Source organism: Bidens hawaiensis, unplaced genomic scaffold (assembly GCF_021521415.1).
Source record: "Bidens hawaiensis isolate Kalapana, Puna unplaced genomic scaffold, B.hawaiensis_p1.1 tig00007241_1, whole genome shotgun sequence".
NCBI lineage: Eukaryota > Viridiplantae > Streptophyta > Magnoliopsida > Asterales > Asteraceae > Bidens > Bidens hawaiensis.
This window is the reverse complement of record NW_027491498.1, coordinates 3253-18354: the sequence shown is the minus strand read 5'-3', so window position 1 is coordinate 18354 and position 15102 is coordinate 3253. Positions and strand designations below refer to the sequence as shown.

Here is a 15102-nt window from a genome sequence, read left to right as displayed (position 1 = left end):
TTTCGACACAACTGTGGGAGGAAATCTAATGGATAAGAAAAATGTCACTGAATGTATCGGGATGTTTGAAAGCTTTGCTAAATCCGAATTCGCCAAAGGGCCATATCGCGGGAATTCCACTCCCGTCACTAGTACATCCTCATCTGCTCGAGGTGTGCACCAGGTTAATCTGGATACTAGTGTGGCTGCCGCCTTGGAATCACTAACTAGAGAGGTGAAGGAACTTAAGACAAGCTACATAGAAAAATCCGTGGGCGATATTGCTCGGCGTCTCGATGAAAGGCCTCATGGACAGTTTTCTGGTACTACTCAACCGAATATGGCCGCTCAATAGAAAGCCATTACTACTCGTAGCAGAAGGATTTTGGGTCCCGGGGTAGTTAAAGAAAGGGTTGAAGTTAAAGATGAGGAAGTGGTTGATGAAGGGATCGAGATGGAGGTTCCGGGTGAGGCACAAGATAAACCACCAATTATTGAGCCACAAGTTCAGAAAAATCCGGTTGAAGTCCGGCCACCACACATCATTGATCTTGCCCATGTCCCGTACCCCGCTCGCTTAAAGCATCAAAAGTATACGAGAGAATACGGACATTTTCTAGATATGTTCTGATAGTTGAAAATCAATCTTCTGTTTATTGAAGCTCTCCAACACATGCCAAAGTATGCGAAATTTTTGAAAGATTTGCTCAAGAGAAAAGATCGGTTGCGGAAGGTATCATCTATTCCACTTAACAGAAATTGTTTGGCGGTGGTATTGAATCGGGTCCTGGAAAATTTGTCGGATCCGGGTGTGTATACAATCTCGTGTATGTTTGAAAGTGATATGATGTGTCAAGCGTTGGTGGATTTAGGTGCTAGTATTAGTCTTATGTCATATTCGTTGTATGAGAAGTTGGAGTTGGGAGAGCTTACACAGACTCGCATATCGTTGTCGTTGGCAGATCATTCGATTAAATATCCTCGGGGAATTATTGAGAATTTACTAGTAAAAGTGGACAAATTTGTATTTCCAGTGGATTTTGTGGTACTTGATATGGATGCCGACAAAATTTGTATTCCCATTATTCTTGGTAGTCCATTTTTGTGAATGGCGAAGGCTCTTATTGATGTGTATGATGGGAGAATCATGCTTCGGGTTGGTGATGAGAATATTACTTATGTCGTTGCTAAGTCGATGAAGCACCCGGGTGATCATGATGATTTTAGTGGTCCATGTCATTCGTTCTATTTTCTTAACTCTTTTATTACGGGTTTTGACACATGTCTTGATTATATTTGTGGAGCCGATCTTGTTGGGATGAATATGGATAAAGAGTTGGAGGAAGAGGTAGTTGATGACATTTCTTGTTTAGCGGAGATTATGGAGGTTAGTGAGATTATTTGTGAGAAAGATGTAGAAAAACCCGCTCCGTTGGAATTGAAAGTTCTTCGGTTACATTTAGAGTATGCATATCTTGAAGAGGGTTCAAATTTAGCCATTATTGTTTCTTCCAAGTTGACGGAGGAAGAGAAGTCAAAGTTGATAGAGGTGTTGAAGTTGCATAAGGGGGTGATTGCATGGAGACTTTCTGTATTCAAGGTATTAGTCCCGCTTATTGTACCCACCAGAGTTTGATGGAAGATGAGAAACAAACTGGTAGTTCAACCCCAAAGGCTCTTAACCCAAACATGCAAGAGGTTGTCAAGAAATAGGTCTTAAAGTTGATGGATGCCAAGATGATTTACCCGATTTTGGATTCTTCATGGGTAAGTCCGACCCAAGTTGTTCTAAAGAAAGGGTGTATGACGGTTGTTATGAACGAAAAGAATGAACTTATCCCTTCGCGTACGGTTGTCGGTTGGCGTGTGTGTATTGATTATCGGAGGGTGAATGATGCCACTCGGAAGGATAATTTCTCGTTGTCGTTTATTGATCAAATGTTGGAGCGTCTTATAGGTTAGCTCTGGCTACTTTTCAGTGTTGTATGGTGGCCATCTTGCACGATATGATAGAGACGTCCATGGAGGTATTTATGGATGATTTTTCGGTGTACCTGTAATTCTTTCGATCAATGTTTGGGTAATCTAGAGAGGATGTTGAAAAGGTGCATTGAAACGAAGTTGATGTTGAATTGGGAAAAGTGTCACTTTATGGTGACGGAAGGGATCGTGTTGGGTCATAAAATTTGAAGAGATGGTATAGAGGTGGATAGGGCGAAGACTGATACAATTAGTAGACTTCCTCCACCGACAAGTGTTAAGGCTATATGGAGTTTTCTTGGTCTTGCCGATTTTTAATGGCGGTTTATTAAAGACTTTTCAAAAATTACTCTCCTGATGACCCGACTACTAGAGAAAGATGTTCCTTTTGTATTCGATGAAGATTGTTTGAAGGCATTCAAGTTCTTGAAAGAACAACTCGTGAGTGCCCCTATTCTTGTTTCATCCGATTGGAACTGGTCTTTTGACCTCATGCGCGATGCGAGTGATTATGCAGTTGGGGCGGTTTTGGGGCAAAGGCGTGAGAAACATTTTCACCAAATTTATTATGCAATCAAAATGTTGAATGATGCCCAAGAAAACTACACCACCACCAAAAAGGAACTTTTAGCCGTTGTTTTTGCATTTGACAAGTTTCGGTCCTATCTTGTGCTTTCAAAGACCACCGTTTTTACCGATCATGCATATTTGCATTTTCTCTTTCGCAGGAAAGACCCAAAGCCTCATCTTATACGGTGGATTATTTTACTTTTCGAGTTTGACATAGAAATCAAAGACAAGAAGGGGGCGTAGAATGTATCGGCAGGTCATCTTTCCCGTTTAGATGATCCAAAGAAAGAGGAGATTCGTGAGGAAGAGTTTGGAGATAGATTCCCACATGAGTCGGTTGATTTTTTTGCGGCCAAAAAGCGAGGTATGCCATGGTTCATCGATTTTGCTAATTATTTATCTACCGACATTGTGTTGAAGGGTATGACTACGCAACAAAAGAAGAAGTTTTACCGAGATATTGCTCGGTATGTTTGGGATGATCGTTTTCTTTGCAATATTGGTGGTGATCAGATTCTTAGAAGATGTGTGACGAAAGAAGAAGGGTTGGATATTCTGAAACATGTTCATGAAGGTTTAATGAGAGGTCATCATGGAGCGCATGCCACGGTTCATAAGGTATTTGCTTGTGATTTTTTATTGGCTGTTGGTTGTAAAAGATGCGATGGAGTTTGCTAAGACATGTGACGCTTGTCAACGCACCGGTAATATTTCATCGAAGAATGAGATTCCCAAAACCCCATACAAACTCTTGAAATTTTCGATGCTTGGGGCATCGATTTTATGGGACCGTTTCCGTTTCCGGTGGTTACAAATATGTTTTAGTGGCGTTAGATTATGTTTCTAAGTGGGTTGAAGCCCAAGCACTGGCCACAAATGATGCTAGAGTTGTTGTGAAGTTTCTCAAAAAGTTGTTTACTCTTTTCGGTACTCCACGGGCGATTATTAGTGATCGAGGTACTCATTTTTGCAACGCCATCATGAAGAAGGCATTAGATCGTTATGGAGTGACTCATCGCACGTCTACCGCTTACCATCCTCAAATGAATGGTTAAGTTGAAAATGCAAATAGAGGGGCGAAGAGAATTTTAGAGAAGACGGTGGGGTAATCTGGAAAGATTGGTCGGAGAAATTGGATGACGCGCTATGGGCATTCAGAACCGCGTATAATACACCGTTTGTAAAGCCCCAGTTGTAACATCTGGCAAATTTTTCACTAATGTAATCATGATTATTCATCCTAATATCGTTTTATAATAAAATCTCTCTCTACTAAGGTTCATTGTCTTGTAAAGTCAACAGAAAGTCCAAATTTCAGCACAAAACGAGAAAACGTGCAAAAACCTCGGGTAACGAGCCAGAAAGTAAACAAATGAAGTATGGAAGCTTCGCGAAGAGTGCGGGTAAATTGTGATGTGTGTTTGAATGAAAAATGTTGACTTTATGTTGAACTTCTAAATTGAATAAAAATTTGTGTAATATGACACGTGTAATAACTCTGATGGTTAAATAAAGTTCAACTATATATTTAAATGTAATTGGCTGAAACGACGTCTGTCACCGTCCGAAAGACTTGGTCAATGTCTTCCGCTGTTTAAATTAAGATTTTTGGGGTGTGACAGAAGTTGGTATCAGAGCCAATAGTTATAGAGAATTAAAAAATAAAAGGTTTTCTAAACTATAACCATATGTTCAAACACACGCTCCTTTCCCGCTTCTCGAAACGAAAAGGTAACAAGATATATATATATATATATATATATATATATATATATATATATATATATAAAAATGATTATTACTAGCTTGAATTGATATGTTCTTTACAGATGTCGACCTCAGTAGTGATGGTATCTGACTCAGATTCCAGTGACGACAGTATTCCCCTATCACCGGTCAAGTGACGCCCGGTGGTTGCATCAGGAGACGCTGGTTCTACTTCGGGAACCGCACCGTTAAAGGTGTACTCCCGAGAGAGAACCAGGGCCACCTGCTATGCACCAGCCCCCATTGATGCCATCCCACTAGCTGTGATCCCACCTCCCCCACCACCGCCTCACGCAGCGGAGCCTGTGGTCGAGGAAAGACCCTCTGATCACGAGCTACTTATGGTTCTTCTTATCAAGTTCTCGGCATATGAGAACATTGTTCACAATATGGTGAACCGCGTCCTTGCCATCAAACACAAGCAGGGCACAGATGATCTATCGCACAATGCTTTGTGCCAGTTTGTGTTTGACATGAAGAATCAGGGATTGCTGACGGAAGCCAGGGTGGGAGACCTCAAGATGAAGAATGGCATAATGGAGCCATGTTTGTGTTACTTGATGAGCCTACACTAGACTTAGCTCACAAGTAGTGTTTGTTATTTTGGATAGTATGTTTATTTTGATAATATGTTGTGTAACTATGAACAAGTAGTCTTTTGGATGGTTGTGGTGAACTTGGTAGGAACTTAAAAATTATGGTAGTATGGTGGGTGATTAAGGTGTAAGTATGTACACCTAATTTTGGTAGTATTTTGGCAATTATAAAATCCCACACTTTGATGATTATATTTATGTTTGTGTTATGAATGATGTAATTTAGTTCCTTAAAATTTAGGAAAATATCACTTTTTCCAAAACTAACAAAATTATATTTTTTTCTAAAAAGAACATGGCACCAAAAACAAGACGAGCAACTAATAATCAAGCGTCCGGATTACCTTCCTCTCAAGACGAGTTAGCTTAACTAATTTTCTCAACATGTAAATACGGCGCTCGAACAACATGAGGCTAACCGCAACGCAAGCCAAAACCCCCTAAATACAACTAATACTTCAAACGGAGGAACTCCTAGAACCGAAAATTTAAACGAAAACCCCTTGGGTAGTACGGTACGCGGGTGCTCATACAAAACTTTCCAAGGTTGCGGACCGAAAGAATTTGCCGGTGCCGAAGGACCTTTGGAAATTATCCGATGGATCGAGAAGATAGAATCTGTAATGAAAATCAGTGATTGCCTTCCTCTCGAACGGATAAAATACGGAGTATGTTCATTCCGTGATGAGGCACTCGAGTGGTGGAACTCCATAATTCAAAATCTTGGAGAAGATGTCGCTTACCGTGTAACCTGGGAAGAATTAAAAGAAGTGTTGTTAAAGGAGTACTGTCCCCGAAACGAACTTCAGAAAATCGAATATTAATTCTGGCAGTTAAAAATGGAAGGTGCTGACATTGGAGGATATACTTCCCGATTCACCACATTGGCTCGACTGGTACCCCGACTGGTTACGCCTGAATATGCAAGAATCGAGAGGTACATTTGGGGCTTAGCTCCCAAGATCCGAGGAATGGTTACCTCCTCCAAACCAACCACTATCCAGTCAGCCCGAGAGCTGGCAAAATCTTTAACTGATAATGCAGTTCGTATGGGAACTCTAAAAGACTTTGGAAAGAAAGCTGTTACCACTGAACCCGAACGAAAAACAACTACAGAAAATCAGAAACCTGGAGAATTAAAACGGAAATGGAATGGTAACTCAGGAGGACAATTCAAGAGAAACCCAGGAATAGGAAGGATGTTTGCAGCCAATGCAAGAGGACCAGGAGGAAGCTCAGGACAGGGATACACTTGTAGCAAGTGTGGGAGGAACCATAGTGATGAATGCTGGAAGTGTAACAGATGCAATCGATTTGGCCATATGACCCGCGACTGCAACACAAAGATAGCAACAACTACAGGAAGCCGAACTCCCGGATGTTTCGAGTGCGGTGTCATCGGATATTACAGAAATGAGTGTCCCAAACTCAAGGGTCAAACCCATAGGGGCAAAGCATTCGAGATGAACGTGAAAAAGGCCCGGAAGGACTCATCCGTAGTCATTGGTACGTTTCTCGTTAATAATCATTATGCTTATATACTATTTGACACCAGAGCAGACCTAAGTTTTGTTTCTAACCAATTCAAATCCCTTCTCGATATTAACCTTGTAAGTTAGATAATAGCCACTCAATTGAATTAGCTAATGGAAAACTAATCGAGACCAGTGAAGTAATCCGAAATTGCAACATTCTGTTAGAAAATCATAGGTTTCCAATCGATCTTCTACCTATAGAATTGGGCAGTTTTGATATAGTAGTAGGAATGGATTGGTTATCCAAAAATGGAGCTGAGATCATATGTTCCTAAAAGATAGTTCGTTTACCAACCCCAACTGGTCAAGGTCTAAATATTCAAGGAGATCAGAGTAGCCCAGAATTAAAACTCTCTAGTATCACAAAAACCCATAAAATGTTAATAAAATGATATCCGGTTTTTCTTGTCAACGTAGTCGACACAAAGGCTAAAGGGCGAAAGATAGAGGATATTCCTGTAGTACGGGATTTTCCAGAATTTTTCCCTGAAGATTTGCCTGGATTACCTTCTCAGCGTCAAGTCGAATTCAGAATCGATATGGTTCAGGATGCTGCTCCGATAGCTCGATCTCTGTACAGATTAGCACCATCGAAAATGCAGGATTTATCTAATCAGTTTCAGGAATTACTAGACAAAGGATTTATAAGACCAAGTTTCTCACCATGGGGAGCTCTAGTCTTATTTATGAAAAAGAAGGACAGATCTTTTCGAATGTGTATCGATTACAGAGAACTGAATAAACTTACCATTAAAAATTGGTACCCACTACCGAGAATTGATGATTTGTTTGATCAGTTGAAAGGATCAAGCTATTACTCGAAGATCGACTTGCGATCCGGGTATCATCAGTTACATGTTGCAGAAGAAGATGTTCACAAGACTGCTTTCAGAACTCGCTATGGCCATTATGAATTTCTTGTCATGCCATTTGGTCTAACGAATAAACCCGCTGTATTCATGGACCTTATGAACAGAGTTTGTAAGCCATACTTGGATAAATTCGTGATAGTATTCATCGATGACATACTTATTTACTCACGAACCAAGAAGGAGCATGAACAACACTTGAAACTGATTCTAGAATTGCTAAAAGAAGAAAAGTTATATGCCAAATTTTCCAAATGCGATTTTTGGATTCGATAAGTCCACTTTTTAGGGCATGTAATTAATGAAAATGGTATCCATGTTGATCCAACAAAAGATGAAGCGATTAAGAATTGGGAGACACCAAGGTCACCCACTGAAGTGCGACAATTTTTGGGATTAGCTAGTTACTACCGTAGATTCATTGAGAATTTTTCTTCTATAGCTCAACCCTTAACCCAATTCACTCAGAAAGAAAAGAAATATGAGTGGACAGAAAAGCAAGAAGAAGCTTTCCAAATGCTTAAACAAAAGTTGTGTAGTGCACCAATCTTGTCCCTTCTAGAAGGAACGGGTGGATTCATAGTTTACTGTGATGCATCACGATTCGGCCTTGGATGCGTGCTTACGCAAAAAGAAAAGGTGATAGCTTATGCATCACGACAACTCAAAGTGCACGAGAAAAATTACACAACTCATGACTTGGAATTAGGAGCAGTTGTTTTTGCACTCAAGATTTGGAGACACTATCTCTATGGCACCAAGTGCACAATCTTCACCGATCACAAAAGCCTCCAATACATATTTAATTAGAAAGATCTGAATATGAGGCAACGAAGGTGGGTAGAACTACTCAATGACTACGATTGTGACATTCGCTACCACTCAGGTAAAGCAAATGTGGTAGCTGATGCATTGAGTAGGAAGGAAAGAGAAAAACCACTTCGTGTCCGTGCATTAGGATTAATAATCCAAACAAGCCTCACCACTTGAATCCAAGATGCACAAAAAGAAGCTTTGAAACCTCGGAATATAAAAATTGAGAAACTACGAGGACTTGAGTGTGAATTCACAATGAAGTCTGATGGTACATTGTACTTGATTGATCGAGTTTGGGTACCACGTTATGGAAATTTAAGGAATCTAGTATTGGATGAAACTCATAAATCCAATTACTCAATTCACCCAGGAGATCCAAAATGTACAAAACTCTCCAAGAATTCTATTGGTGGCCAAACATGAAAGGAGATATAGCGGTTTATGTCAGTAAGTGTATGACATGCTCAAAAGTGAAAGCTGAACACCATAAACCATTTGGATTGTTACAGCTGCCTGAGATTCCACAGTGCAAATGGGAAGACATTACAATGGATTTTGTGACTAAATTACCCACTACCCCCAATAACCACGATTCCATTTGGGTAATTGTAGACAGATTAACAAAATCCGCTCATTTCATTCCCATCCGTGAGAAAGATAGCCTGGAGAAGTTAACTCGATTATATCTAAAAGAGATTGTGGCTAAACATGGTGTACCTGTTTCCATCATCTCCGACATAGACGGTGGTTTCATCTCTCGATTTTGGCAATCTCTGCAAGAATCTTTAGGCACACGCTTAGATATGAACACCGCTTATCATCATCAGACCGATGGTCAAAGAAAGAGAACCATCCAAACCTAGGAAGATATGTTACGAGCCTGCGTTCTCGATTTTGGCAAAAGCTGGGATATTCATTTACCGCTAGCTGAATTTTCCTACATTAACAGCTACCACTCCAGTATTAAGGTTGCACCGTTTGAAGCCTTGTATGGGAGAAAATGTCGATCCCCTCTTTGTTGGGCTGAAGTTGGAGAGAAACAACTGACAGGACCTGAAATTGTTCAGGAGACCACCGACAGGGTCTTCCAGATCAAATATAGGTTAAAGGCTGCAGCAGACCGACAAAAGAGTTATGCTGACAATCATAGAAAGCCGTTGGAATTCCAAGTAGGAGATAAAGTTCTGTTGAAAGTATCACCCTGGAAAGGAGTAATCAGATTCGAAAAGAAAGGAAAGCTGAGTCCTAGATACGTGGGACCATTCAAGATCATTGATCGAATTGGTCCAGTAGCTTATCGACTCGAATTACCTTCAGAACTGAACGAAATACACGACGTGTTCCATGTATCAAACTTGAAGAAATGCTTATCCGACGAATCACTGATTGTTCCCGTTGAGGATATCCGAGTTGATGACAGGCTTCGATTTGTCAAGGAGCCTGTAAAAGTCATGGATTGGAAAATACAGAAGCTCAGACGGAATCGAATCAAGCTGGTCAAAGTTCGCTGGAACTCAAGACTAGGTCCCGAATTCACCTGGGAAATAAAAGAACATATGAAAGGAAAATATCCTCATCTGTTTCCAGTAGAGTCAGAAGCCAGTGGCACTTCCTAAATATCGGGACGAAATTTCTTAATGGAAGGGAGAATGTAACATCTGGCAAAATTTTTCACTAATGTAATCATGATTATTCATCCTAATATCGTTTTATTAATAAAATCTCTCTCTACTAAGGTTCATTGTCTTGTAAAGTCAACAGAAAGTCCAAATTTCAGCACAAAACGAGAAAAGCATGCAAAAACCTCGAGTAACGAGCCAGAAAGTAAATAAATGAAGTATGGAAGCTTCGCGAAGAGCGCGGGAAAATTGTGACGTGTGTTTGAATGAAAAATGTTTAATTTATGTTGAACTTGTAAATTGAATAAAAATCGTGTAAAATGGCGCGTGTAATAACTCTGATGGTTAAATAAAGTTCAACTATATATTTAAATGTAATTGGCTGAAACGGCGTCTGTCACCGCCCGAAAGACTTGGTCAAAGTCTTCCGCTGTTTAAATTAAGATTTTCGGGGTGTGACACCGGTCCCGGTGCCCTACTTTAGCGTTGGATTTACTCATAAACACAGTTCTAAATATCATAGTTAAATAAAACTTTAGCGGAATAATAATAATAGTTAACCAATCATTACAAAAATTCGTAACTTGTTTTTAAAAACGTAACATAAATGATAATATCAAAACATCATGACAAAACTCTAGATGCCATCCTCTTCGGATCCTGCCATGTGTCTCCCTCAAGCCAATTGTCTCAATCGATTAACCTGCGTGCATACTAAAAGTCAGCTAGGCTATGTGAGTTCTAGTTAATTGGATGACATACAATACATTCACATACTTACATATACACTCGAAGGTACATACCTTCATATTTACTTACATACTTACATATATATGTACTTTCATTCTTTTTTTCAAACTTACATACATACTTTCATTCATACATATACGTTTTAAAGAGCATTCCGCCCTATAACCTTCGCCGATATTATTAGGGTCGGTTCCCTACATTCGCCGATATTATTAGGGTCGGTCCCGTACATTCGCCGATATTATTAGGGTTGGTTCCCTACATTCGCCGTTATTATTAGGGTTGGTTCCCTACATTTGCCAATATTACTAGGGTTGGTTCCCTCTCTAACTATACCCTCCTATTGTCATATAACCATACATACCTTTCTTTATATAATCATACTTTCGTACATAATCGTTTCATTAAGTACTTTAATACATACATATTTCATACTAGGCATACTTCTTATTAAGTTCCCCGTAGATAAGTGAAATATTCTAAGATCGTTCACGCACCGAAAAGCATTCATTCATAACATTCATATATACTATCACACTAATCATTATAGCATACACTTACCAATTAAGGTAAGCGTATTAACGTTCACATTGAGTATGCACACAGCCCCGAAAACATAACAAGGAAGTGGGGCTAGAAACTCACCTGAGTCCTGTTACGTTCATCGTTAATGGTTATTCCTGTCCTTAGCTGTGCGGGACTAACTGTATAACAATTACATGTATCAATTAATTATCACTACACATATCGCGTTTCTAGTTTAATTATAACCCTTAACGAACGGGGGTCCGGGAGTAGCGCCCCTGGCAGCGGGGTTCTAGGGTTGGAAGCCCCTAGCAGGTTCCAAGGGGCAGAGCCCCTAGCTAGGATCGAGCTAAGTTTTATTTTCATTAACTATCTTAACACATTTTCCATTAGAATTCTAATTTATTATTTTATTTACTAATTCATAAAGTTCGAGGGCTTCTTTGTAATTAATCCATTTTATCTTAAGTCAAGGGACCTTTCTGTCAATCTTTCAAACTTAGTTCGTCATCCAGTCCTTTAACGAATGGACTCCTTCGTTATTTCTTAACGAATGTGTTCTCTCATAACGAATAGACTCATTCGTTATTTCTTAACGAATGGACCTTTATAACGAACTGGTCTTTATGATGAACTGGCCTTTATAATGAACTAGATTCTATAACGAACTGGAGGTTCATTCGTCAGTTTTCCATTAGCGGATCACTTAACGAATGGCTTAACGTATTGCTGCTAATTTGTTATTTCTTCTTAACGAATGAGCATAAAGAATTGCTTGTTAGTTCGTTATTACTCTGTTAACGAATTAGGGTTAGGTCAGATAATGTCAGAAACATTCTCTGACATTCCTTTATTCTCGTACGCCGCCGTGCCGGAAAAACGGGCGGTGGCCGGAAAAGCGTATTTTCGCACCGTTTTCACCGTTTTTCGTCACGTTTGATCCAGATATGAGCTAGGGTGACCTCTAAGCTCATCTTTTGACCGGTTCATACCTGATTCCATCTGGATCTCATGAGTTTAATGGTTTAGGATGTCGGCTCGTCGTATCGTGACTAGATCTAGCGGGTTTGGATCAATACAATATCATACTATCATTACCTCGGGTCGGGCTCGGTTCTTCTTCTTGGTTTCGGTTAGAGAAAGAGACAAGTATGAGGGAGAGCTTAAGTGTGTGTTTTGGATGGTGTATGGAATGGATGAGAATGAGGGAATTAATGGATAATACTGGTACTTGTACCATGGGTCATGGGCTTAAGCCCGTGGTCTTTCTCCGTTCCTTATTAACCCAAGTCCATTACCCCTATTACTTATCCCAACATAAGTCCGACTCATAATAACTCATATTATTATTTTATTAACCGAACGGGAAACGGGGATGTTACACCGTTGGGAACTACACCGTTTATGCTAGTTTACGGTAAAGCATGTCATCTTCCTGTTGAATTATAGCACCGGGAATTTTGGGCATTGAAAACGGTTAATCTTGATCTTACCGAGGCCGCAGGGAAGAGATATTTTCAAATTCATGAGTTGGAGGAACTTCGTGACGCGTCATTTTCTCGATCGTTGGATATCAAGGAAAAGACCAAAGTGTTGCACGATCGGCGTTTGAAGGGAGGTAAAGTCCTCAAGAAAGGTGATAACGTATTATTATTTAACTCTCGTTTGAAATTATTTGCAGGTAAACTGAGATCAAAGTGGACGGGACCGTATTTTGTGAAATAAGTGTTCCCGTGTAGAGCGGTGTAGCTCGAGAATCCGACAATGGAACTTCGTGGAAAGTGAATGGCCATCGCTTAAAGCATTATATTGGAGGGCCTGAGGATTCAAACGAGGTGGAGGAAAATCCCCTCGATCCATCGAACTAAATCATTAAAGAGGTTCTTGAGTGAAAACTCAAGTGTAGAGTTTGTATACTCTATCTTATTTTCATTTTATTTATTTTCTTTGAGTCACTGCCAATAGTTTTTTTGTTTGCGTTGTTGAGTCGTTTCAAGGAATCATCACCATCATGGAGAGAGGATTTGACGAGAATTCAAGAAGTTCCAGGTAAGTTTTGCACGTAAATATGACATAAAATGAGCGAAAAACGACTTGGTAATTTTTTGAAATTTTTTCTGTAAAAATTCAAAAATTTCTCTAAACTTCGTAACTTTCTTAAGGCATCAAAAATTCGAAACATTCTATAAAAAAACACTTCGTCGCGCCGCGCGACGGGGTGCGTACTCACCACCGCGCGACGCGGAGACAAAATTGGCAGCACCAAGGCGTTGCGTAGCGCGACCATGGGGCATCCCATGGCCGCGCAGCGCGGCCGTGTAGGCCACATCCGGGTATTTTTTGGTTTTTACACCACATTATACTATTTTTCACCAAATTTTCAAAACCCTCTTTTTTCCTCACCCAAAACCCACGAACCCTAACCTCTTTCTTCACCAAATCCACCATTTTGACACCTTTTTTTCCCAAATGACACCTTAAAATCATCATAATATCATCACATTATCATAACCCACCATTAATCTAATGTTTTTAACCCATTCTTCATCATTCAAGCTACTTGCACCACACTTAGATTCCAACTTTTTGCAACTTTAATTCTTGTTTTGCATCACTGAAAAGTATGATTTCTTGTATTCTTATATCTTTTTATGTATTTATAGTGTAAGTTTTTAATTTTATTTGGTTAGTTGGTTGTAGGGTTTGGTTAGAAACTAGTTGCAAGTGTTAGTTTATGGGTGCAGATTGGTAAGGTTTGGTACATTGTTAAGTTTGTTGGGTGGAAAAATTTTTGATATATTGTTTCGCGGTTGCGGTTGGGTCGGTTTGTGTTTAACCGAGTGTATCTAGTGTTGGGTTTTTGGTTTTGGGGTGTTGGACATAAAATTTTTAGTGGTCAAAACGAGATGGAAAACGGTTTTATAAAAAATATATTTTGCCAAATTCTGGTTTTCCACTCGTTTTCGACTCAATGATCGGGTTGTTGGCACTTGGGCTTAATTGGGACAGTTAAAGTGCCAGGAGGAGGTAGTGTACATTGAGTCTATATTGTATTTTTTTCAGGTTTTGCAAACTAACTTAGTCTTTAATTTTGGTTTTTCGTAAGCTTTATTTGGAAATAAACCATTCGTTCGTATTAAATTTCCATTCGGATGAGTTCGGTATGAAGCATTTTGTAACCCGAATTTCCAAAATTTTATTTATGTTTTTTTAAAAAAAATCCGAAAATTACAAATATATTTTATTTTTATTTTTTTATTTACTTACTCTCGTTGTTTGTTTGCTTGTCTAATTTTTTTAGGATGTCAGATATGGACATGTCTAAAGAAGAGGGAAAGCGGAAGAGAGGTTCGGCACCGCGGCCACGAGGCGGGCAAGCCGAGGTGGTTATTGCTAAACCGAAATCTCGTCGTATTAAGTATCAAAATAAACCGATGGAGATAGAAGAAAAAGTTAAAAGCTCCGCGATAGTTCGTTACTTCAATTCGCGGAAAATTCACCGGAATATATTCAGTAACATCGTGAAAATTCCGGAGTAATATTAACAAATGTTCAAAGTTCAAGGATCAAAATGGAATATCTGATTTCCTGACCCATCGCGATACGCGATGGATTAGCTAATAACCCGTCATGTATAGTTATGGGTTGTCACAAAAACCAAGAAAACAAAGGTATAGCGATACGAGATTCCCCGAAGTCATAGCGTCAATGCGTATCTCGATGACGTGGTCTGACAGGTGAAGACACGTGCCCTGCCATGTGTCCCCACATGGCAACGCGTGTCCAGCCACGTGGCACACGTGGCAAGCCTACTGATTACGCGGCAAGCCTAGTCGCGATACGTGATGACCTCCGAACAGGTTCATCACGTATCGCTATTCTAATAAATATAATTTAAGGATTCGTTAACCCATCGCTATACGTGATGGATCCTAGGCAAGACCCATCACATATCGTGATAGGTCAGCTGATCAGCGCCTATTAAGAGGGCCATCAGCCCTCATTCCTTCATCATTCTCGAGTTATAACACTCTCCCACTCTAGAATCACCTCGATAAACGTGCCCCGGCCCTCCTCGAAATCCATGCTGAAAATG

General features: G+C 39.8%; 1 protein-coding gene across 1 annotated transcript; it reads left to right on the top strand.

Moving 5' to 3' along the window:
* Positions 1 to 652: 652 nt before the first annotated feature.
* LOC143634765 (uncharacterized) lies at positions 653 to 1087 on the top strand. Its single transcript, XM_077102766.1, has one exon. It carries the CDS (start codon positions 653 to 655, stop codon positions 1085 to 1087), a length of 435 nt encoding a protein of 144 aa, XP_076958881.1.
* Positions 1088 to 15102: the final 14015 nt, after the last annotated feature.